This window comes from Coffea arabica, chromosome 8e (assembly GCF_036785885.1).
Source record: "Coffea arabica cultivar ET-39 chromosome 8e, Coffea Arabica ET-39 HiFi, whole genome shotgun sequence".
Taxonomy (NCBI): domain Eukaryota; kingdom Viridiplantae; phylum Streptophyta; class Magnoliopsida; order Gentianales; family Rubiaceae; genus Coffea; species Coffea arabica.
The window spans coordinates 47,491,340-47,517,215 of NC_092324.1; the positions used below are offsets into that span (position 1 = coordinate 47,491,340).

Below are 25,876 nucleotides of genomic sequence, written 5' to 3' on the forward strand. Positions count from 1 at the left end.
TATTGACATTCTGATCATATAATTTTGATTTATTAGATTATGTGACAAAACAAATGTTATGAGTGCAAATAGCAGAAAGTAGAGTGCCAATAATATTTCTTGAATAAATTCTGTGAGTAGTTATTCAATCGAAAATGACATTGGTAGGTTTGTATTCTAACCCGTGATTAATACTCTCCAACTCATACTTAAAGAGTTTTACGTCCGTCAAAAAGTGGAGTTGATTAATGATGCATATTGAATCTAATGAAAAAAAAAATTGAAAAAGAGCATAATATATGTTCAGGCCATTAATAAACGATTAGATATAACCAATACGATTATGATGCTACAAAGATCTTCCAACTTTTGATTTGCTTGTTTAATCTCTGGAGCTTCTGGATAGGGCTGCAAACGAATCGAGCCGCTCGCGAGCCGCTCGCGAGCGGCTCGAGTCAAGCTCGAGTCGAGCTCGTTATTAATCGAGCTCGAGTCGAGTTCGAGCTCAGAATATTAAGCTCGTTAGCTCGCGAGCTTGGGTATATATATATATATTTTTTTTTATTTTTATTTAATAATAAAATTACGTATATTATATATATTTTTTTTTATTTTTTTATTTTTATAGTAAAATTACGTATATATCCTTAATATTTTATTATTTATTAAGAAAAAAATATTATTTTATTTTATTTTTTTTAAATAAAATAATTATTTTTTATTTTTTTTCGAGCTCGAGCTCGAAATTTGCCGGCTCGTCGAGCTCGAGTTTGGTAAAATTTAGTCGAGGCTCGGCTCGATTAGCTCAAAACTCGACTCGGCTCGGCTCGTTTGCAGCCCTACTTCTGGATAAGAACCCTCTGAAAAGCCATCTTCACAAGTATCAGCTCCGGTCTCAGCAGCCGAGGCCTGGATATTTAGGCCATCAGCCGGGGTCCCCCAGAAAATTTGGATAGCAAATTTTTTCAAAAAAAATTTTCGCTTGCATCATAAATACATTTCTGAATCCACCTTTTTATCTCACATACATCACATCACAAAAAGTGCTACAGTAATTATTTGGAAGAATACTCTATCGAAACAAAGCCATTAATTCCTGCCTTCACCTAGGCTGTCAATTGACTCTTCATAATTCTCCAGACATGCTTGGTAGACGTCCTTCAATTTTGGGTCATTTGTTTTTCTCGCAAGGGATTCAATCAACTTGTACGTGGAATTTGCATGGGATTCTGCCAAGTCAATTGAAATTTGGGCTAAATCCTCAAGAGAAGCTCCGGGAGTACGAGGATTGGAGTTTAGGGCTTGCAAAACAAAAAGAAGGGTTTCTTGTTTTGTTGCATATTTCATCCATCACAGGGGTCAATGCTTTGATGCTATTGCCGGGCTCTGGAAGCTTGCGGCTGCTGACTAAACTTGCTACCAGAACAAAGACAAGAAAGAAGAATGCTGCTTTCTTCATTGTTTTTTGCCTTTTCTTTGAGTGTTGAATTCATCAAGCAAGTCACGCGTACGTACTACATACAAATGCGTTGCTTGTAGGCAAATCAGGAAATTGAATGTCTTGTGATGCACTCCTAAATTCTAATCGCTGATCAGGTCCATTTCCTCAGTTCATGTATAAGCCATAAGATCTTTGACTGGTAGTTTCCGTATCCTGCAATTATTCTAATTGCTCAGGTCGATGCATAAGATCTTTGATTGCTAGTTTCCGTATCCTGCAATTATGTTACTGATTGTCAAAACGAGATCTTTGACTCTCGGCACAAATTAAATAGACATCTATTTTACTAGGTCATAATCATAAAATCTAGCTTGGCCTAGTGACATATTCGTAATAGAAAAATCGGGTCTGTCTAAAACAAGGTGCCTAAAAGGTAAGATTGATTAAGAAAAATGTATATATACAAGGGAGGATAATAATTATTAATGTGTACATATATATGATAGGTTGAATAAGTAAAATTAATTAAAAAAGTATATATATATATATATATATATATATATATATATATATATATATATATATGATAGATTGAATAGAATTTAATTGCATTAAAGAGTATCCATTGAATACCCGTTAGAAAAACCTTAGCAAATCACCTAAATAAATAGATGATAGGCACCGCAAAAAGGAATTCTTGTTTCTTTTTCTTTTTTTTAGGAAGCTCCAAGGAGGAATCTGTTGGGTTGATGGGCAAATAATGAAGCTTGATATTTTGGAAACTCAAAATCGGTTGTCATATCATTCTAATTACTCAATTAATCAGTTTCCTTGGCTTATGACTAAGATTTTTTGATTGGTACTTCCCATACACTGCAGTTTGGGTCATTGAAACTTGAAATTAGATCTTTGTATTGTACTGACAACCTGATTATCTCTACGACAATTGTATAATCTATCTATTTTAAACTATTGGGAAGGAGGAGCCTAAAGAGGCTTTGTATTGGGAACTAGTAGGTATACAAATCTTACTAAACCAAGGGAGTGCTTTGACACAATCCTTGAATTTTTTTTATTGCAAGTGGGATTTGAACCCTCAACTATAACCCAAACAGGGTCTTAATTAGAAATTTCTTTTGCTTAGCTAAATTTGGTGAACGAGTTCTGTTGAATATTTTGTGAGGACTACTTCTGTAGAGTATAGTTAGTAAAATAAGGGACGGTGAATACTTTGAAGTATAGCACGTAGCTATATTGTACAATTTTTTTTTAAAAAAATAATACAATTAAAAGTTTGACGAAAAATATAAGTTCGGCCAAATTATGTGTATAAATCCTTACATAAACAATAAAATATATTTGAAATTTACAGAACCAAAGATACAAATAAAATTAGTATAATTCTCAAAGATTATAATACATTAATACCAATTTTTTACTCAAATATTTGTGTATCAAACATATAATTTAAAAAAAATTCATCATCTTACTATGTTTATATGTATAAGTATACAAATGTTATGATACAAATGTTATTTTGTATATAATCATAAAGATATGTCATTGTCATTACAAATTTTAAAACTTCAAAGAAATTGAAATATAATTCCTGAAATATAATAAGCAAATAAGATTATGTAAGAAATATGAGTATTTCTCAGAATATTTTTTGAAATATACAAAATATGGAATTTTTTTGAGTTATATATAGAACGAGTATAATATGAATATTTACTGACTAGACCATGCACAATTTTGTGATATTTTTTAGAATGATGTCATACAAATTAACTAATTTCAGAGATGGAAAGCATCTATGAGTAATTAAACTTTTATCTAAAAATCTAAATTAAGTTAATCAGGTTACAGCAAAGCATCAATACTTAAAACGAAAATAAAGTAATCATTCTTGAAAAATGACTAATTGAATGAGCACACATTATTTTGCGTTCCCATTCCCAACGGCAGTCGTTGGAAGGGCTCAAGCGCTAATTTTCTGAAAAACTATATAGTTAATTTGGAATAAATATCTAAATATGAGGATGTATGAATTGTGATCGTATGTATTAATGTGGGGATTCAACACAAAATTTGGATGTATACTAAAGTAGTACCCTTTGATTAACTGTAAAGATTGACGTTATAATTATTTTAACATTACAAAATTGAGAATATGACACTTTAATGGGACGGAGGAGGAGGAGGAAGCAGCAAGAAAGCCGTAACAATCAATGTGATGCCAGAAATAACTTCAAACTTCTGGTCGGCATCTTGAAGTTCCGAAGGTTCTGGAGTAGAACTCCCTGCAAAGCCCTCGTCACAAGAATCAGCATCGGCATTAGCAGCAGAGACGTAGCCACCTGATTCCCTGGGATTGCCAGCGTTCAAGGCATTCCTCCCCTGATCCAGTTGTTTAATGGAATCGTTATAAAAACCCTGGCATGATTTGAGCTGCGCCTTCAGTTTTGGATCAGTTGCTTTCTGCAGGAGGGATCCGATCAATGTTTGCGTGGTTTTAGCCTGGGATTCTGCTGCGTCAAGTGAAATAAATCCTAGGTCTTTGAGAGTAGCGTTACGGGAACGAGGATCGGAGCTTAGGACTTGTAAACACAGAGGAGGGTTGGATGATCTGCTGCAGACGAAATTAAGCAGATCCCTTGATGCTTTGATGCTAGGATTTGCATGGGTGGTACGGCTGCTGCAGCCTGCCGCAATTGTTACCAGAAGAAATGCAAGAAAGTGTTTTCTTGGGGAGAAGGATTCTGAAATTGCCATTGGCTTGTTTCTCACTAGTACAAGTTACTTGTTATTCTTTGAAAATGCAAAACGTAAATGAGTGAATAAATAGGCATAACGCCTTAAAAAAAAGTAATCTCAAGATTTTATCGGAATTAAATGCTCAATCTTCATATAATAGAAACATCATCTTGTTATGTATTGCTAATGACTGCTTCTTTTTGAATTTTCTTAATGAAATCTTTGATTTATGCTTTTCATGTTTTAATGTGCAGATGTACATGGACAGCTTCCCTTTTTATTTCCTAATTTAAGTCTCAATCAAACTTTTTTTTTTCAAAAGGAGTTTTAAAAATTTACTCTCTGAAATCCCATCAAATATTTATTGACTAAGCATATTAAGTACTAAAATTCTAACATACTACAATAATTTTTTCCCCAAAGTATTACATCCTAAATTGCTTATTTTTTTGGTTCATAATTGCTGAGGAGTTGGACGATAAATTTCTGAAAAATTTCCCTTCTTGTGCTTACATGTGCCTCTTCCATCTGTTCTCTTTTTGAACCTTTATTTATTAGATTTGATATTTGGTTTCACTCAGATTCTGATTTCATTCAAAATGGATTGGAAAAGCCAAAGACAAAGCGATAGAGGTGAAAATTGGAGGAAATTTCTTCCGTCTAATTAGTTATTAAAGTACTTATTTACCAAAACCCTATTTCCACCATATATTTCTAAATTAATTAGGACACAACCCTATCAAAAGTAATGAACTCTTTACCCCAAAAAAAAAGTAAAAAGAGCGTGATTAATTTGCCTGTGTGCACGGGCCTAAACATAGTGAAAACTCAATCATGAGATTCTTTTCCTTAATTTTTTGGGTTCTTTTTCTTAAATTCCCTGGTATAATCTTTGATTGATGCTTTCCATGTTTGGAATAAATAAATACTGAACACAGAAATCGTGCAAAGGATTAAAGAGAAATAACCATCATAAAGGATTATATCCAAAATTAGAAAAAAAAAAGACAAATAAATGAAGTTAAAAGAGCCAAAATGTTGTGGTATTGGCTTTTAAGGGAAGGGTTAGAGAATCTTTTTGTACTATTCATGATCAGCAAGGTGCATTCATTTTCCTGTTTTAATGCTTAGTACTCTTGTAAATCTTAAAGAATACGGTGTACCACTCAAATATTGAAATTAGTGCATGGCAAGTCTATTTTTCATATTTTTATGCTTCACTTCAGAGATGAGAAAATTTCCAAATTATGATAGTTTTTAAAAAGAAATCCCAAACAGTGAGAGCCTTGAAAAAATTTGTCGAGCAAATGAATCTGTTATATGATTCATGAACTACATTTGATAGGTATGTATTAAGTAAATCTTATATACACTGTTAGTATATACACTATCATGATTGGATGGATGATACATGAGCAAAATTTTAATTTCAAAATTAAATTTGCACATGTGTTGTATATTTAATGACGATTGCATATACACTGACAGTGCATATAAGATTAGTCCATACTTACTAGATAAATTTTTCACCCTTTACAGATAGGTTTCAACAGTATCATCATTTGATCACCATTTGAGATTTTTTTTTTTTTTTTGGCTAGATTCCCACTTTTTGGAGGGGGAGGGTTGAGTAGGATGATAAAATAAGAGGATTTGTAAATAAGAAATCCTGATTTCAAGACGTCTCACTTTAAAATAAAATAAAATAAAAGAGTCCCACTTTTTGGAATTCATTGAAGAGATTGACATAAATGGTAGGTAGGTAGTTACACTCTCTTTCTTAAATCCCAAGTAATACATTTTCCAATTACAAACTAGTAAACTCAAGGATAACGAAATTAATTTCTTCAACGTCTGGAAAGATTCCTTCTATACATCTCGAGTGATCATATATCATTGAAGATTATGCTCTATACAATCTCAAGTGATCATATATCATTGAAGATTATTCTATACACAATCTCGAGAGTGATCATATATCATTGAAAGATTCCTTCTATACAATCTCGAGTGATCATATATTATTGAAGATTATTCTCTATACAATCTCAGAGTGACCGTATATCATTGAAGATTATTCTCTTATTGTTATTATAAGAAACGTACTTTTAAATCTTAATGAGACGTGCTTGTCGACTTAGAATCCATATACTGCAAAAGTAGTAGAGTGAAAATTAAAGGGAAAAAAAGGATTGAAGCAAGATTTATCAGTAAATCATACTTTCTGAAAATTAACTTTCACATGTCTTCTTTTTTTAAAAAAAAAAAAAATCTGTTATCGTTACATTTTGCTTATTTCAAGTGAAGAGTGGTGAATTTAGAGCTTCGATTTGCGTTTTAAATATTTGAATAACATATATATCCTCTCAATTTCTTTAACAGCTTTTTCCAAGCTTCATTAATGACAAATTTAACAAAGCTAAAGTAAACTAGCAAAGCCGAATATCTGGTGATTATATATCAAGCTGCATAAATAGTCAGTCATTGCTTCTCTGCTCTATAATTCAGTCTCTGATTTCATGAGTTCAGATAAAGGTTTTCCAGTCCAACTTTTGGATGGAATTCCCAAATCGTTCTACCAGAGTCCAAATGCAATATGGATTTGAAAGAAAATCCTCGTAAATGCTACTGCCTGGAATTTTTTTACCAGTCCAATTTTGGATGAAATGCCAAAATTCTTCTTCCGGAGTCCAGATGCAATTTAGACTTGAAAGAAAGTTTGCCATTATACCAAAATTGATGTGGAAATTACTACTGGTCTGTGACAATATCATTAGTAACTATTCAAGGGTTCCTCTATATCAGTCCACTACTTGTTGCAAATTAATTAACTTTTAAGATTTGAATGCATGAGTCGTTCTGTACTTATTTGATGCACTTTTCTGCATGGCTTTTTTTAGATGCATGGAACCAAAGTTTGAAGTCCAAACCTATCCCTAGCTGCAGAAGAACAATTTTTCCGCTCTACCTGAAACAATCATATTAATTGAACCAGTGCAAGAGTTTTGTGCATCTTCTCGAAGATGTTTTTATGATGACTGCACTATTGATTGGTCTCCTTTGTCTTCCATGACTTGGGTATAGATTACTAAATCCCAATAAATTAAGACACTGTAAAACAAGGGCAAACTAAAGCATCTCAAAATCATAATTTTCATGAAGAAAATCACTTGCAATTCCAAGATATCACAAGAAGAGAAGACGAGAAAATTGAAAAGAGGAGAAATTAACATTTCTTCTGATATATAGTAGTATTTATTTACCTAGCTAGGAAATTTTTAAGATATCATCTTTCTGTCCCTCCAAAGTAGTTGGAATTGCATCCGGATCAGTGTTTGAATTTTGCCTAGACAAAGCCATAGAGGTGGACTTGCGATGATAGGTTGTAATTCTATTTCCCTTTTCATCGTAAACAATTGCATCATCATCCTCATCCGGGACTCTGCATTTCTCTCCTAATATAATAGTCTTCTTCCAAATAGAATCCTCATGTTTCAATTTCTTATCTCTCTTTTTACTAGCGTAATCATCATGGACATTCTCCTGATCCCTCTTGGACGATTGTCTGGATGATATCCCAATCCCATTTCCCAGCGCCCTCATGCTCATAGTTTTAGGCAACTTTTTCCGGGATGAAGAAGAAGCCGTTGAATTCGACCGGTAATGGTGAGAAGTTGAACCTGATAAATGCTGGAATCCAGGTGGAGGTGGCAATGGTTGATGAGAAAGTTCTTCATTTTTTGTTGCATTATCAGAATCCGACGATGATCCCGGGATTGTCAACGTTGTAACTTTCTCGGGTGGCGATCCGCCGTTACCAGACGTTGGTGAAGGAATATTTACATCCTTATTTTCTTTAATTTGATTTTCAGCACCTGATGAAGAGGAGGAGGCTGTTGCCTTTTTTCGAGATAATGCACCACATAAAGATGAAACTATTGCAATTGTAGCGGCAATAGACGCAAGAAACAATGACATCGATACAAATGGATGGTTTTCTACAGCACTTTCACCTACGGGAAACTCCCTTCCCATATCTGTGGGGGAAAAATGGGGAGGATAAGAGGATCCCTCTTTTTATTTTTTTTTTCCTTCACTTTCTTGTTCCTATTGATCTTAATTAACCTACTCTGTACAGATTCTAGGTTCAATTTCTTGAAAGAATCTATAAAAATTTTTTTTTTTTTTTGAATGCTGAAGGCAATGGTGCTTTAATTACTGGAATTGAAATGAAAGTTTTTGTTTAAATCTTCTCTTGCTCTCAGTTGGTACCCGAAACAAATTGCTTGAATTGAGGACTCCATGGCACAAAGGTGAGGCTCAAAACCAAAGTTTTTTCCTCGTGTTAAGCGTTTCTTTTGCTAGTTTTGGAATTCGCATCCAGCGCGTACAATTTTTTCTTTTTTCTTTCAAGTTCTGCTTTTGGCGTATTTTTGTAAGTGCAATACATGGCAATTCTCACTACAGTTGAAAGGAGTAAGTCGACTGTCTCGAGTAATGAAGGCTACATATTTATGTTCACATTTAAAATTGTCTCCCTATCATTTTTCATTGAAGGGATTGTCTAACTAATTAGAGACGGATTTCACCACCATCTTCAAGTGCTTTTGATAATAAAAAAAATTGAAAATCCGGATTAATCAAGTGACACTGAAATTTTCTAAACAAAACTTGTTCCCAAAAGTAAGTGACGAGCTATTCACTTATCACTTAAATGTGATTTTCATTAAAACATATCAAATTTAATACTTAATAATTTAATAACTTAATAAATTCAAACTTTAGATTTTACATTTTAGATTTTAATTTTAAAACTTCAGTTTGATCGAACGCACCTCCTTTTAGAAAAGAGAGACGCCAGAGTTGTCTTTTTAAAAAATGAGTGTTTGGATACAAAACTTATCCCAAATAATATTTCGCTTGCATCATAAACACATTTTCCAACCCACCTTTTTATATTCCCAACCACCTTTTTATCTCACATACATCACATCACAAAAAGTGCTACAGTAATTATTCCAAATAATATTTCAAATAATACCCTATCCAAACTGGTTCGAAGTTAAATCAAAGAAGGGTGTTCAATTTGATATTCAAAAAAACTCTCTTCTGGTTTTTTTTTTTTTTTTTTTAAAAAAAGAACTAGTGTAGCTAGAGTGTACCTTAAAATAGTTGAGGCATTGCCTTCAAGACCGAGTTCTTTTAGGACAGACATTAGTCAGACTATCGGGAAATTTTTAGTTTGTTCTCAAATTCTTCCTTTTTCTTTTGTATAAGACTAAATTGTTTTTGGGCGGGGGGTGGGAGGGAAGTAGCTGAGGCATTTTAATTGGTCGTTCAAAATGAGCAATTGAGCGGTGCGTGGCCTAAAAGCAGCCCACTAAGGCAGTTTTATCATCATGTACTAACAACCATGGACTCATAGTCTCATGATTCTCATCTCTCACGTTAATGGCCCAACTCGTACGAATCCACCAAGCTCGTTCAGAATTTATAAACTCCACAAATTGTTAATTCTAAAATCGAGTTAACGAGGTTTCAGTCTAATAGTTAAAGAAAAAGTTTGAGACTCCAGGAAAATGTAGTACGTTAGAATCCGAGTACTAATAATGAATTCAGTATAACTTTTTTCTTTTTATTGTAAGTGGGAGGTCTTGAATTCAAGCCGACCTTACACTTAGGGTGCGCTTGATAAAACTAAAGTTTGAAAACTGAAATCTGAAAATTGAATCCATTAAATTATTGAATTGTTAATCAAATACATTGAGTGTATATCACATTTAATAATAAGTAAATAGTTTATCACTTATTTTGGAGGAAAGTTTTGTCTAGGAAATTCAGTGTCACTTAATTAATTCAAATGTTCAAATTTTGATTATCAAACGCATCCGAACATATTAAGATCTGAATCCCTTCAATTTAAATACTGAATTAGATTATCAAACAAAGCCTTACACTTTTCCTCCCCTTGAATTTAGTGTAACTAATATTGGCATTCATCCCACAATCGTGAGTTTAGTGTAATGTTATTGAATTGTATATTTGTATCGATCCTTCCATTTTGTGTTAATTGTGTGTTAATTGTTCAAGTCTTACTCTTGGCATGAGCAGAAAAGTGAAAATCCTGAATTCAATGCTATGAGGTTCCGAATTTGAAACCTCCCTTTTACACTTTAAAAAAAAAAAGGCATGAAGTTGGTCTCGGATTCACGTATTGTAAGCTTTACTTATTAAAATGAAAATTTTCGCCTGTTCTTATCATGTTTCATCTGCTAATTTACTAAATTATCTTCTGATTCTATTTGTCAGAGGCTATGGATTTTCCGATACAAACAAAACTTAGATAAACTGTTAAAAGGAATTATGAGATGTCATGGGATTCTCAACCACAGAATTCTTTATTTTAGCTGGATTCATATCAACTAATTCAGTTCCTCACAAACATAATGTTAAGATTCTCCTCTTATCTTGTGCAATAGAATTTCACAGGGAATCTAGCTGATTACTTTGAGCTAAAAAAAAAATGAATTTAAAACATCAAGAAAGGAAGTTCCAACAACCTTCAGTTAAAAAAAAAAAAAAAGGAAACAACGCTATACCTTAATAAATTGAACAAGCAACAGTATAGCTGAGTAGCAACTGATGAGGATAGAATCAACGAAAAGCCATAGATGATTGGTGATTGCTAATTAAATTTTAGCTCATGTTAAATTAGTATATACGACCCTTTCTTTTAATCCGGCAAGTAAAGACATGTTGGATTGTTCCTGTTTCAATTCAACCTCATAATGTGGAATCTTGATTCTAGTGTCTGCATAAGGGTTAGAACCAGACATGTGTCCATTGGAGAGTCGTTAGATTAGCAAGGAAAGAGAGTAGACAAGAAATTAAGTATAGAAAATGAGGACAGAACCTATGGGTACATGGAGCCTGGAGCTGCATTTGGTAGGTGAATGTAGTTGAAGATCTGACATGCTTCTGAAGATGCATGTTTCTGACGTTGTTGTTGTTTACGAGTAATTCATGAAGAAGTAGAAGAGGAAGGAGAATGAAGACCATATGATAATAACAGAAACAGAACTTTCCCTCCCTGCCTCTTGAAGGCTATGCTTGACTCCCAAGATTAGTTTGATTTTGATTTTGATTTCCAGACTACAGTCTAATGTTTATTTAAATTTGGGTAAACTATCTATGGAGCTCCTACATAATTGCAAGGGATAATTTCAGAAACCTCCTCTGAGATAATATCACTCAACTCCGCTGAAGTTTTTAAAATCTCATTTATCTCCCTTGAATTAACATTTATTGTAACATTTTAGCCCCTTTGGAGGAAATGCAAGAAAGATAAAAATTTTATTCCAGCACTACCCTTCTGTTATCTTACTTATAAAGTTTACAACAACAATAAAAAATAAAATAAAGTTAACTTTTTATAAGGTGTAAATTTCTTGACTTAAATTATTTATTTTAGTTGTTTTGGAACAAAACAAAATTTACGCCTTGAAGAATTCATACATATGAAGATATTATTTTAATTTTCAATACAACTTAAACTACATCATGTATTAAAATGTATTTCCTAAAAACATTGCTTGACTTTCTTAAAACTGTCTACGAAAGTTTTCAAGGTGTTAATTATTCACCAAATTCTTCCTAAGTGGTTGATTTTAACTAGATTTAATTATCCACATTCTTTGCTGTCTCACCATGATCTCGACATAGAGAAATATAGATCATTATTAGATAAAATTTTATTTTTTGTTTTAAAAATTTGATTTTGTTTTGACATTTTGGTTAAATAGTTATTAAAAGTAAGGGTAATATTGTCAATTTGTGACATTTGATAAGAATATTTAGTTTTGTCAAGCTGATAGGGGAGGTAAGTGAGATTTTAAAAACCTCAAGAGAGCTTAGTGATATTATGAGAAACCTCAAGGAAGATTTCTGAAATTATCCCTAATTTTAATTGTCAATTTTGACTCTTTATCTATTTCAAATCTTAAATTGACCCCTTAATAATACGATATGTTAGATTTTTATTCTTCCGTTTCTTTTCCACCATTCAAGGTGATAGATTTAATGGCCAGGCTCCAATGGTAGAAATGGACTAAATGATCAAAATATGACTTTTTTAAAATTATTATTGAGGGGTCAATTTCAGATTTAAAATAGATGAGGGGCAAAAAACTATCTGTTGAAATAATTTAGGCATTCCCTAGATAGTTTACCCCTTTAAATTTAAAAGAAAATCTCTATATCCAAAAAGAAAGAAAAGGATTTCAGGGTGAAAGCAAGAATTGTGTAAGTGATAATTGGTTATTATCTTATAAATAAAAGATGGATTTCTCCAAGGTGTGCCTGGACTCTTTAGGCGACTATATACATATATATATATATATATATATATATGTATATAGTGCTAACCGGGCAGTCATCCGAAAAACTCGTAAAGACGTCAATTTAAAGAGCTTTCTAAAGTAGCTTTCAACCCATTTGGGAAGAAAAGAAAAGAGTAATAAGTTCTTAATTTTATGATGGTAGGAGTAGTAGAAAATTATTGCGGGATGCAAAACACAACTTGCCCAAAAGTTGTGTACAACCAACGACAAATGCAAATAGGAACCTCCCCAAAAGTTTCAGAATTTACTGTAGTAGCCTCTCAAGAGTCAAGACATTACTATGTACCTCAAAATGGATCTTTATGAATACAATTCTGTTCCCACAAGATATAACTAAACAAAGAGATTGTAAATAAGAAGGAATGCGAGAAGATAACCGTTTCTGATGCAACAGGAAAAAGAGTTCCAAAATTTTCAAATAATATTTTGTTTACATCGTAAATACATTTTCCGACTCACATTTTCTATTTTCAACTATCTTTTTATCTCGCATACATCACATCACAAAAAGTAATATAGTAATTATTTCAAATAATACTCTATATTTGGATTGAGCTCCTCTATGTTTGGATTGGCTTTTTTTTTTCAGAAAATTTTTACGTTTTTCATGAACATATTTTTTAATTATATTTTTACCTCACATAAATGAAATCACTCTAATACTTTTTATTTTTTAATAAAAACTTCAAAAAATAGCAATCCAAATGGGTTAAAAAAATTAAAGCCTCATCAAAGATGTGAAGGCTAAAACAAAGAGTAAAAGCCTATGGAACCCTTGAACTATCATTATTGTTCACTTTTGATCCTTGATCTATTCTTGTCTCCGATTGGATCTTGAACAATTAAAAGTGCATAGTTTAAGAAATTCTAATCATTTTAAACATAAGTTCAACCAGAATCAAAGGGCACTTTTTTCCAATCTTAATCAAAAGTATGAGAGCTTAATAAAAAGTGTCGAGAATAGGAGTATAAGTCTTGAAAAGAGAAAATCCTTCATTTTTCTTAGATTCTTCATTATATTTCTCTGCAAAATTCCTAAATTCATTGATTTCAAATCTGAGTAGCGAAAGTTTTATCAGATTTTTTATGCACCTCTCAAGTATGAAATCAATGAATTTAGGAATTTTGTAGAGAAATTTGATGAAGAGTTTAAGAAAAATGAAGGTTTCTATTTACAACTTCTACTCCTACCCTAGATGCTTTTGATTAAGTTCTCGATACTCTTGATTAATATTGGACAAAGAGGCCCTTCAATTCTGGCTAGACTTATGCCTAAAATGGCCAAAAATCCTTAAACTATGCATTTTTAATTGTTCAGAAGCTAGCTGGAAACAAAAAAATAGATCAGGAACCAAAAATAAACAATGATGATAGTTTAAGGGTTTCCCTAGATTTGTTACTCCTAAACAAAAAAAGGGCACAAGGGCCACAAGACCTAGGAAACAAAGAACAAAACATACACAAAAAGTCATAAAGGGCATGAAACATTACATGGTTTATTTCCTACATTACTTATAAACTTTGTCACGTTGATCGTTTGGATTGCTATTTTTAGGAGTTTCTGTTAAAAAAAAAGTACGATAATAACTTGACATATGTGAAATAAGAAGTGATTGAAAAATGTGTTCAAGGAAACATAAAAATTTTTTGATGGAAAACTACAATCCATTAATTCAAAAAATGATTAGAAAAAGTATACTAAAAATGTTTTATAATACTAAAAAAAAGATAGAAATAGCTTTAGGAACCAAATATATGGGGAATGATGAGAAAAAGGAGCAAGAAAGGGACGTGAGTCCTCTCCCACTCCACTACCCACTCCACAGCCGACTTCTAAATTGCGGAAGAATTTGGGAAATTCACTTTTCTAGTGCAACTGCATGCTACGAGTGATATAGTACCTACCAAGAAGGTTCAATTTCCTTCCCCTGTCTAAAAAGGGGGGGAAAAAGAAGAAGAAGAAGTAGAAGAAACGCCCATCACGAAGTCCCTCTTGTCGATTTCTTGTGTAGCAATTTTTTGTTGCTGCTGCCAATCTATTTGATTAATTCAATGTATGAAAGCCGACAAATTGAATAAAGAAAAGGGTGATGTGGGCTTTAGTGCTGTCAGATATATAACCAGAAACGAAGCATAGATATACATATATAAAAGCACATTTTTCTTGACTTCAATTGCTATTACTACTGGTATATATTCACTCTATCAAGAAATGTCCAGATTGTCTTCGGTATCACTTGTCTTTTAATAACACCCCATCTTTACTTTTTGATTTGCTTCTTTTTCCTTTGTATCATAAAATACTGTTACTATACAGAGGTAATACAACAGATAAGCAATAGTATAGAATTTTACAAGTAAATTTGCCGTGACAGACAATACAAGTTTTAATATGGAGGAGAGCAATAACAGAAGCCAATTCAAGAGAATCTGTGTGTATTGCGGGAGCAATCCAGGCCACAGGAAAGTATTCAGTGATGCTGCTGTTGAATTGGGGAATGAACTGGTTGGTTGGTCTTACTTATATAGGATATCCTAGTCAAACAACCAATCTAGTCTTTTGTGTTGATTGACAGTTTTGTTTAAGGTTATGTTTGTTTTGTCAAAGGTTGAGTCTTTGTTTTGTGAAAACTGTGACAATTTCTGAATTGGGTTTTGATGTTTTTGACAAAGTCTCAATCCTAGCTGATAAAAGGGACTCTTGGGTTTTGACTTTTAACAAGAGAGTTAGAGAATCTTACACATTTTAGTACTAATGGAGTTCTGATATAGTCGGTGGTTCCTTTATTTAGTAAACTGGTTTCCTGCATTTGACAATAGGATTAAGGTTTAGGCTGGATTGATTTTTCTAAGGATCTTTATACTTTATTTAGACTCTGTTAGCAGTACTTCTCGTTGGATTGTTTCTTGTGCTTGGTTTGACTATATTTTGGGCCGAATGTTTGCCGTGTCTTGCTAATTTGACTTTGTAAATGGATGTTCATTTCAGGTGAGAAGAAAGATAGACTTGGTATATGGGGGCGGAAGTGTTGGATTGATGGGATTGATTTCCCAGAGAGTTTATGATGGAGGTTGCCATGTTCTTGGGTATGCAATACAATTTGGTTTGAATTGCATTATGTACTACTGTTTATTGGTATTATGCCTGGGGCTTTGTTTGTTCTACTGATGTGGTTTCACTATAATCTTGATTGCTCTTAACAAGCAGGGTGATTCCAAAAGCTCTCGTGCCTATTGAGGTACCTGCATTCACTCTGCAATATCATGCTTTTTCTCCTTCTCTTTCTGTTTTTTAATTGAGACAAACTTTTTCCCTTGCACTTGTTGCAATATTTTAAAGTGCTCAAGTATTCAGAGATCATATCAACATTTGTTAGTTACTCGTTTGATTATGTAAGTTACGCAATAAAATCTTAGCTGTTTCAAAGGTCATTGAAAGGGGAATGTGGTTCAGAATACATGGAATTCTTACTAGTCTCTTGCTGGTGGAACTGATTTTGAGACCTAGATGTAAACTTACAGTTGAAATTGGTTATTATTAACACAAGAAGCTAAACAGATATCTGGTGAAACTGTTGGGGATGTGAGAATCGCCTCCAACATGCATGAGCGCAAAGCTGAAATGGCTAGACATGCTGATGCATTTATTGCTCTTCCTGGTGAGTATGAAAGAAAGAGAACTGATAGGAAAATTTGTTGCTTAAAACAAACTTATGAAGTCTATTTATTTTGTTTTAGGGGGATATGGAACTATGGAAGAAACACTGGAAATGATAACATGGTCACAACTTGGCATCCATAAAAAGCCGGTCGCTCATCTGCTTTCACCTGTGAGTTCTAATGATATAAAGTGTTAGATTTCCGTATGATGACTAGTTGATTATTCTTACAGGTAGGTTTAATTAATGTGGATGGCTATTATAATTCCTTGCTGGCATTGTTTGACAATGGAGTTGAAGAAGGCTTCATCAAGCCAGGTGCTCGGCACATAGTCCTCGCTGCTCCTACAGCAGAAGAACTTCTAGACAAAATGGAGGTACTCGCCAGCCATCCTCTGTGTGTGTGTGTTTTCCAAAGTTTTATTGCCTATTTTTCCTTCATGAGCTCGGATGAATTTACTTTGAAGATCAATGCCATGCACAGATGGCAAGATCAAGTTTCTATTTGCTTCACATGCTGATTAAGATTCTTGGCTTACAACTATAACTATCAGATCATAAGTTACCTCTGAAAATAATTTTTGGATTTTGATTTACGTGATTAGTATACCATTTTTTTTTTAAAGTTACATGATTGGTATACTTGTTTTATAAGAATGCAATCAAAGCCTTACAGCGTACTGTCTGAGGGTTGTTTTAGCTTTACTTTGACTTGGGGTTCTTTAAGGTCATGAAAAAGTCAAGTATGAGCCAGCCACAACTTGTGCCATTTTTTTTCCTTTTAATGCATTAGCTGTGTAGAGCTGTCGAGGATGGTTGCTGATCTACATAGAAGTGGAACCATTATACTTGGAATCTTATAAATCGCTGTTTAATTTTGCAGCAATACACCCCTTCTCATGATCATGTTGCCCCTCATGAAAGCTGGCAGCTGGAGAAACTGGGTGACTATCCAAGTGAGCAGAGTCCCCAATGAAATCCCTGTTTGTGGTAGGCCTATGTCAAAAATAGATTCCTGATGTGATTTGACCATCATTTGAGTTTTGTATGAGATTCTGGTTCTTTGGGGCCACATATAACTATAATTACTAGGTGCCCCTTTCATTTTTTGTGGTTTACATTTAATTAGAGTCGGCATTCCTGATTTGCACAGCCAATTCTGGATTGCAATGTTAGAATGCTCAATCAGTAAACTGTTCAGTAGTGATGTTGGCTGTTAGCCTTTGCGATGCACATTTGATGGAAGAGCTATACAACTGTTTAAAAACAGAATGTTACAGTGGCATTTTTTTCTTTTCTTGAAAAAGGGGTGGGGGTGGTGGTGGTGGTGGTCCTACTTAGCATTTAGTAGTAAATCTGGCATACCACATTTAGTGATGCAAATTGCAAATCCTGGCTTTAGAAGGTTCTCTTGGAGAGCCCCATTTCCTTTACCACTAAAAAAACTTTGTTCCTCTCAACTAGAAAGTTGCAAATTCTGCCAGATCAACTTGTGGGGTCTATGCTGACTTCCTCCATACTAGAAAAACCTACTAATCTTTATTCCTAAGCTGTCTTTTGAACATTGCAGATAACTATTTCTAGAATTGAAGTAATCAAAATTGAAAACATACCTTCTTGTCATCTTTTGACGAGTTTTCTTGTTATCTTTTGAGGGCTGTGTGCAAAGTGATACAGAAGATGCATTGCCCTTTTTCGCCTCCAAATTTAAAAATGTTCATTCAATATAATGGGTTTTGACTTTACAACAGAAGGGAAATTCTGTACTACATTAATAAGTCTTTTGGTGGGGGAGTGGATAGGGTGTTCATGCACCTTTGATTAGTTAAACTCACGACTGAGAGAAGACGTTTCACTGGTGCAATTACTGACAATGACAACGTTATCAATCAACCAACTGGCTGAGCTTGACATGATGCACAGAACGCGTTAAAGAAAGCTTGGCTTGTGTCTTGAGTGTCTTGAGGGATGTCGTTTTGGAAGTTGAAAGGTTCCCATGATGACGATTTGAGAGAAAGTACGGTACCGTGTTTAATTTCAAATCTCTTGTAGTATCCATTAACACGCATTGTGCCTCGTGTCTTTCTATATTCTAAACAAGTGTAGACACAAAGGAAAAGCCAGTTACCTGCCCTGCATCTATATATCGTCATCATTCATCAAGTTCAGACTGGATTTCTTGTTTAGATTGCATGTTGGCAGCATCATCTCTCTGTTGAACTTCATGATGCGGAAATTCACTACTGTCTTGTTCGTTTTGCTCTTTCTTGGGAGAAGATAGGGCCAAAACTTGTGCTCATTGATCTCCACAACTGAATCTTGATTTTCTGATGTGTTTTGTAGTGTCCGTACCAAATTTGGACTGTCATCTACTCTTCCCCCCCCCCCCCAGCTGGTAGATAATTTTATTAGATTTATGTATGAACTATACACTTAGTGAGCAAAAACTTAATTAGATCTATACAAGTGTTTAAAGACACTGAGAATTTAACCACTTTACATCAAAAGATGTGCTTAACGCATGATTACAAATATTATTTGTCTTAATACTATTCTCATTTAGGCCTGTCAATCAGGCCTAATGAGCCGGGCTTCGGGTTATGAGCTTCGGGTTCGTAAATGTGAAGCTCATACTCAGCTCACATAATATTCGGGTTGTGAGCCTTAATCGGGCTTAACCCAAACTCACTTATTACTCCTTAATTTTCTTAATATAATTACTATAACTATTAAGTTGTAAAACTAATTTAACATTTACAAGACTATAATATTAAAACTAAACATGAACAAATAATAGTTCTTAAAACGTATATAAACCAAAAAATTTTCAACAATATTTATATTTAATCCATTCAAAATGCATGAAAAATAGTAATAAAACATGCGATCATAAGCCAATACATCTTTAAAAGTTGAAACTTTTTTTATAATCTTGTGATTTAAATCAAAATATGCTTGATGATTTTTGTGTTTGTAGACCAAAAAAAAATCAACAAATATTATGCCAATACAAAAATTTACTCAACCAATAAGAAAAATTAGAGATTTAGTTATGCATTACCAATATTGGCTCTCAAGAAAGCTCATGAAAGAGTTTTTAGATGTATTTTTGTGTTTTGTAATTTATGTATATATTTATTATTTAGTAATAATATATTTGGATATATAATTATACATAATATCAAAATATAAATATTATATATATAGGTAATTAAAGGGCCGGGCCTATATCGGGTTTGAACCTAATAAGGCCCAAACTCGGCTCACATTTAATTCGGGTCTAATTTTTAGGCTCAGACTCAGACCGGCTCACTAAATGATCGGGCTCATCGGGCTTTCTGTCGGGCCGAGCGAGCCGAGCTCGGGCTGGCCCAGCCCCATTGACAGTCCTATTCTCATTCCTAGCCAAAACAAATGAGCGTTCCACAAACATAGAGTTTAAATCTTTAATGTCCTTTAAATGAGAGAACAGTCTAATATCACCGGTCTTGGTTTCTATCATCTTCACCAGCTACAGTTGTGGGATTCCCACTTCAATCCTCCTCCATTGTTGTTCTCCTGCCTTGATCATTGCAAGTTTGAGAGCCACTACATTGTCCATCATACTGTTCCCTACACTAAATTCCCTTATTGCCCATTGAGCTATCAGTTGGTTGTTCTCATTCAATGCATAGATGCCAAGTCCCATTTGACTGTCTTGTCCTTGAGTTTTTACAGCAAAACTAATGTGTATTAGGGCATCTATGTCTCTGCTTTCTTTTTGTGTTGCTTTAGTCGCTATTGTTTCTGGCATGCTTACCTTGCTCTCATTTGCATTTGTATCTTGAAATTCTATCCTCTCCAACTAAGCTTTCTGAATTTTCTTGATTGATGATCTTCTGTTCTAATAAAAATTTTCTCATTCCTGGCATTCCAAATCTACCAAAGAATATTTACCGTTAGTGCAATATGTTCCATTCCTTCAAGTCTATTACTAGTTTCTGTTAAAGCATTTCACCATCTTTTGAAGTTTCTTTTTTGGTCTTCAATTGTATCCCATTTCACTGGTAATAGGTTCCATGCTTCCTTAGCATGTCTGCAGTGAAAAAGTAGGTGTTCCATAGTTTCTATGCCTTCACAATAGTTTTCACATATTGGAGATCCCTTCTTTGTCCTATTGAAAACAACTTCATTCATAGGCAGGGCTTTCTTCAAGCATTTCCAAATAAATATCTTCAAGTTGTGATTTACATTGAGTTTCCACAAGTGTTTCCAAAGGTGTTTCTTCTCCAAACTGGACTCTTCTCTTGACTGTTCTTTTTGCTTCTAATTGTCTTCCTGCTTACTGAGTTTCTTGTATCCTGATGCAACCATGTGGCCATTCACACTATGTATCTAGAAATGACAATCCTTTCTGTTTGCCAGACCTCTGGGTATTCTCAAGACTTTCTTTGCCTTTTCTTCGTTTAATAATCTGAACACTGAGGGTCTTTTCTATCTGAAGTTTTGGATTAGGTCCTTCGCTTTCCGTATTTGGCAATTTTGAGATCTAATTGAAACAGGCTTCCCTTAAAGATTTTCTGGTATCCAATTGTCCTCTCAAATTTTTGTGCTTCTCCCATTTCCTATTTTCCTCTTAGTGTCTCTCTGAACATCTTCTCTTATAGCCATTAGATTTTGCTAGATCCATGATGCATTGTTATGGACCTTACAGTTGAAGATGGTCTCTGTTGGGTAGTATTTTGTTTTCATCACTTTAATTACCAAGGAGTTTGGCATTGTTATTAGCCTCCAAATTTGCTTACCTAGCAAAACCTTGTTAAAATTGTGCAAGTCTCTGAAGTCTAAGCCACCATTTTTTGTTGCCAAGAGCACCAATACATTTTCCTTTTTCCATTTTCCTCTCCCGACTAGTAATTAGACATCATTTTGCTCATTTCTTTGCATAGTCTAACCGATAGTTTGAAGCATGACATTGCATATATGGGCATTACCATAGTTATTGCTTTGAGGAGAACTTCTTTACCAGCAATCCTGAACAGCTTATTTTTTCAATGTTGCATCTTTTTTTCACAGCTTTCCTCGATAAAGTTAAACACTAGCTTTTTGGATCTAGATATTGTTACAGGTAATCCTAGGTATCTTCCTTGAGCTACTACTTGTATATTGCTAAACTTACTGCACACCTCCACTTGATGTGATTGAGGAATATTCTTATTGAAGTAGATCGAAGATTTCTCTAGATTAACCACTTGTCCTGAGCCTCGCTTTTACTTTCTCAAGATCTCCATAAGCTCTTCTGCTTCCTTGGGATCTGCTTTGTAGAAGATAAAGAAGTCATCTACAAAATATTGATGAGTAATTGCTAGTTCTTACCTGCAAATCTTCATCCCTGTGATCTTCCTCTTCCTTTTTGCTTTCTTGAGCAAGTTGGTAAAGCCTTCAGAGCATACTAAGAACAGATAAGGAGATACTATAGGTAATCCAAGGTATCTTCCCTAAGCCACTACTTGTATCTTGCTAACTTACTGCACACTTCCACTTGATGTGATTGAGGAATATTCTTATTGAAGAAGATCGAAGATTTCTCTAGATTAACCATTTGTTCTAAGCCTCGCTTATAGTTTCTCAAGATCTCCATAAGCTTTTCTACTTCCTTGGGATCTGCTTTGTTCAAGATAAAGAAGTCATCTACAAAATATTGATGAATAATTGCAAGTCCTTACCTGCAAATCTTCATCCTATGATTTTCCTCTTCTTTTTTGCTTTCTTGAGCAAGTTGGTAAAGCCTTCAGAACATAGTAAGAACAGATAAGGAAATAAACAATCTCCTTGTCTGATTCTTCTCATTGAGGTTATATAGCCTTTTATCTCACCATTAACATTGAAAGAGTAGGTGACTATTTTGATGCAGTTCATAATCTAGTTGATCCACTTTTCACATGAACCCATTCATTTCATTATTTCCTCTCGAAACTTCTACTCTATCCTGTCATAAGTTTTAGACATATCCAATTTCAAAGCGAAAAATTCATTTCTTCTTTGCTTTTTGTTTTTAAGTAGTGCAGAAATTCATGAGATATAATGACATTATTTAAGATATGCATACCAGGGACAAATGCTACTTGATTTCTATTAATGCACATATCCACACTTTCTTTAGTGTATTTGCAAGGATTTTAGATATTATTTTGTACAAGACTTTGCAAAAACTTATAGGTCTATAATGCTTTAGGGTGGTGGGGTTATTTACTTTAGGAATTAGTGAGATCGCAATGTGATTTAAGGACTGAGCATGTGACTAGAATGGGAAAAGTTTTGAATGGCATTGATGACATCATCTTTTATGATGTACTATTCCCTATCTCCCATATATTTAGTCATGCTTGGGGATATGTACTTTTTATGCATGGTACACTCCACCAAAAAGTTTTTTCTTTTGTTTCACTTTTACCCTTAATCATGTGCTGGTCAAAGTAAAAAGTAGAAAACAATCCCATCATATTTGTCTTTATGCATCATTAATGAAGGGCATAAGGGAAATTTCAACGTATAAAGTACTTAGAAATGTCAAACATGACAAATATTTTAGGACAGCTAAAAAAGAAAAGTATAACACTTTCAATGGGACGGAAGGAGTAGAACTTTTGAAAAAATAAAAGAGTCATGCCATCAATATATGGGGATTTATTTGGGTTCATGGAGAAGACTGCATTTTTTATTTCCCCTTCTCCACCTTCCTAGTTAGCTTGTCATTCATTTGTTGGGAGATTGTATATGATATACCATCCAAAATCTCATCTAGATAGTCCACCCCTAAGCTGCTAACACAATTGATGGTAGTGATTGGCTATCTCTTCTTCCAACTCCTCTTCATTTCCAGTCCATGTCCTATCTCCTCTCTGTAAATTCTTCATTCTATTTCTTTTTCTCCTCCTTGTGAAACTGGCATGAAAGAATTGAATATTTTTATCTCCTTCTTTCAGCCAGTTGCATCTTGCATTGTTGTTTTAGTGCAATTCTTCCTCTGCATGTGCCTGCTTCAGTTGGTTTTTTAGTTCTCTTCTCCTTTCTTTTCTATTTTCTCCCCCTGATCTTTGCATCTCCTCCAACTATTCTTTGATTTGTGTTATCTTTAGCTTCGCATTGTCTTGAAAAGTATTTCTCTACAATTGGTTATCTTTTTGGTCACTTTGAACATTTTGTAACCTTCAAAATCCCTATTCCAATTATCCTTTATCACCTGCTGAATCTCCTTTTTTTGTATCCACCTTTTTGTCAAAGTAAAATTTTTTCTTTTTCCTATGAGTATTTGGATTAGTGTCAATCATCAACATGCTATGGTCTAAGCTAAAGTTTTCTACATGTCTACATTTAGTTCTGTCAAAAGTTTGGGACCTGCTATGACCACTTAAAGCTCTATCTAATCTCTGCCTTGCATCACCCTCATTGCCCCAGTTATTACACCAAGTCTGTAGGTACCCTTCAAAACCTACATCCACCAATTGATTGTCTGAAATGAAGTTCCTAAACTGATTGAAAAACCACTCTTCTCTTGCTTTCCCACCCCATTTTTCTTCATTTGACACAATATCATTAAAGTCTTTAGCTATTAGCCTCTTGTTTTCCCAGAGTCCCTTTCTTTCTCCAATCACTTTCCATTGTTCCCTTCTTAATTGATTCAAGCAAGTTGCAAGTATGCCAATGAACCACTAATCTGTTTGCGTCTTTAGATCTTGCACATGAATTTCAATTGCGAAAGTTGTCTGATAGATCTCCAGCATTTTAATGTTACTATGCGACAGTAGTGCCATACCACCAGATCTGTCCAGAGCCTCTACTACATAACATTCTTCAAAGTTCAACCTACTTTTTACCTTCTCCATATATTCAATCTTGCTTTTGGTTTCACACAAAAAAATCATATTAGGGGAGAGGAGGTTTTTAACCCCCTTCAACTAGAAAATTGTTAAGGGTTCCCTGCACCTTAGACTGTCATCTACTCTACAATTTAAAAATTAACTCAGTTTCAGAGAGTGGCACGTCAAGCAGACAAAGTCAATCCACTTATCAAAGTATTTCAGAGAGAGCATTAACTTTGCCACAATTGATGATACTAATAAGAGGATTATTTGATCACGGAAAGCCGTTGAAGTTGTTAATTACTTGTGGGGTCAATGTTGCCTTTTCTTTAGAGATAAACACCTAAAATCATTACTAATGAGCTTAGTTTAGTGGTATTCGAGTCATCTCCAGGCTAGGTCTCGAGTTTGAGCCTCATACGAATCCAAGCAACTGGAAAGAAAAAAAAAGAACTCAAACTATTGAACTGTACACAGTGTGTTCATCTTAAAATTATTAATGTACATCATTCTGTGGTTATTCGAGCTTGACACAAGAAACCCACATGTCCTAAAGTTTAGGAACCAAACTCATTCGACACATCTGTGGGAGTTCAGTTTATGTCTGAAGCTTTTTATTTTAAATAAGACTGTCCATTTTGCATGTGCCATTGCAGCTCTCACATGCATTTTTCTCTGGCATTGTGTACTTCTAGGACCAAATCGCCCAGCACAGCTCCTCTTTTTATCTTCTCGAACTGAACTGCTTTAGTTGTTGGAGCTATTTCTGCTGGTACCATGACAACCATCATTGTTACAAACGTGATTGGTCCAACTGGATATTGAAATCCATGTTGCCTCTGTGAATGTTAAAGAGGGGAGAAGAGAACATCAAATGATTCAATCTTACTTCTTGTTTGGGGCTTTTAAGGTGAATTTTGTCTGTGGCCAAGCTGGGTGGATAGGACTTTTTCCGTTTGATGTCATTCTCCTGTCTTTCAGGTTTCTTTTCTTCTTTAAACTTTCAACTCTATCATGGAAAGGCCGATAAAGGTACTGAATTGACGTGTGAATCGACTGCCAAAATGGCGCGATTCAGAAGGGTAGGCCCTGAATTGTCCTTTGAATGGAATCAAGAGAATCATCATAAGAAAGAGGTTTTTTCCAAACAAGGGCAGTGACTTTTTGACCCATTATTTTTTGGCTGTTTACAGAAAAGGATCAGGTGGCTGAACCTTCGAGGTTAAGACCAGAGAGATAAATCAAATAAAGATAAAAAAAAGTGATAGCCGCCACCTCAATCGTGCTTAATTGGGATTACGTGCATTCAACTACTTTTCCTAAAGCTAAGCAGACATTTATTTGTTTCTAGCTAATCAGCAATGACAACAGCTGAATAGCTGATGCTGTACTGAAGCTTTTGGTCCCGTTTGGATTGCATTTTCCGTCATTTTTCATGGAAAAATTACTGTAGCGATTTGATGTATGTGAAGAAAAAAGGTAATGGGGAAATGTGTTCACGGAAAATGACGAAATTTTTCTACGGAAAATAGCAATCCAAGCAAAGCCTTTGCTTTCTACCCCACATCAAAGTAGGTAAAACTAGGGAAGGCATTTTCCTGCTTCTTTCTTCTAATTTTCTCACAGGAAATGTATCCTAATCATACAAAAAAGAAAGCAAATAGTTACTGATCTGATCATCAAGATTCAAATGTGCTTCCTTTTGTGCTTAAAGCACACACAGACACAGATTGGGTGGACCCTTCTCTACCATAAGCCAAAAAGAATGCACAAAAGAGGACTGCGTATAAGACAGCAAAG

The 25,876-nt window shown here is 34.2% G+C and overlaps 2 protein-coding genes across 3 annotated transcripts; one reads left to right on the forward strand and one right to left on the reverse strand.

Moving 5' to 3' along the window:
- Positions 1-3,601: 3,601 nt before the first annotated feature.
- Positions 3,602-4,195, reverse strand: LOC113704957 (pectinesterase inhibitor-like). The gene has a single exon (XM_027226821.2). The coding sequence runs from the start codon at positions 4,193-4,195 to the stop codon at positions 3,602-3,604; it is 594 nt and encodes a 197-aa protein (XP_027082622.1).
- Positions 4,196-14,772: 10,577 nt separating this feature from the next.
- On the forward strand, positions 14,773-17,520 carry LOC113703099 (cytokinin riboside 5'-monophosphate phosphoribohydrolase LOG8-like). 2 transcript variants are annotated; one of them, XM_027224335.2, is made up of 7 exons: positions 14,773-15,082; positions 15,566-15,663; positions 15,782-15,815; positions 16,136-16,235; positions 16,315-16,385; positions 16,469-16,612; positions 17,119-17,520. In XM_027224335.2, the coding sequence occupies exons 1-7, from the start codon at positions 14,969-14,971 to the stop codon at positions 17,209-17,211; spliced, it is 654 nt and encodes a 217-aa protein (XP_027080136.1). In that variant the 5' UTR covers positions 14,773-14,968; the 3' UTR covers positions 17,212-17,520. The 2 variants fall into 2 exon arrangements, with proteins under 2 accessions (XP_027080136.1, XP_027080138.2); XM_027224337.2 differs by having other exon boundaries at positions 15,785-15,815.
- The last annotated feature ends 8,356 nt before the right edge of the window (positions 17,521-25,876 follow it).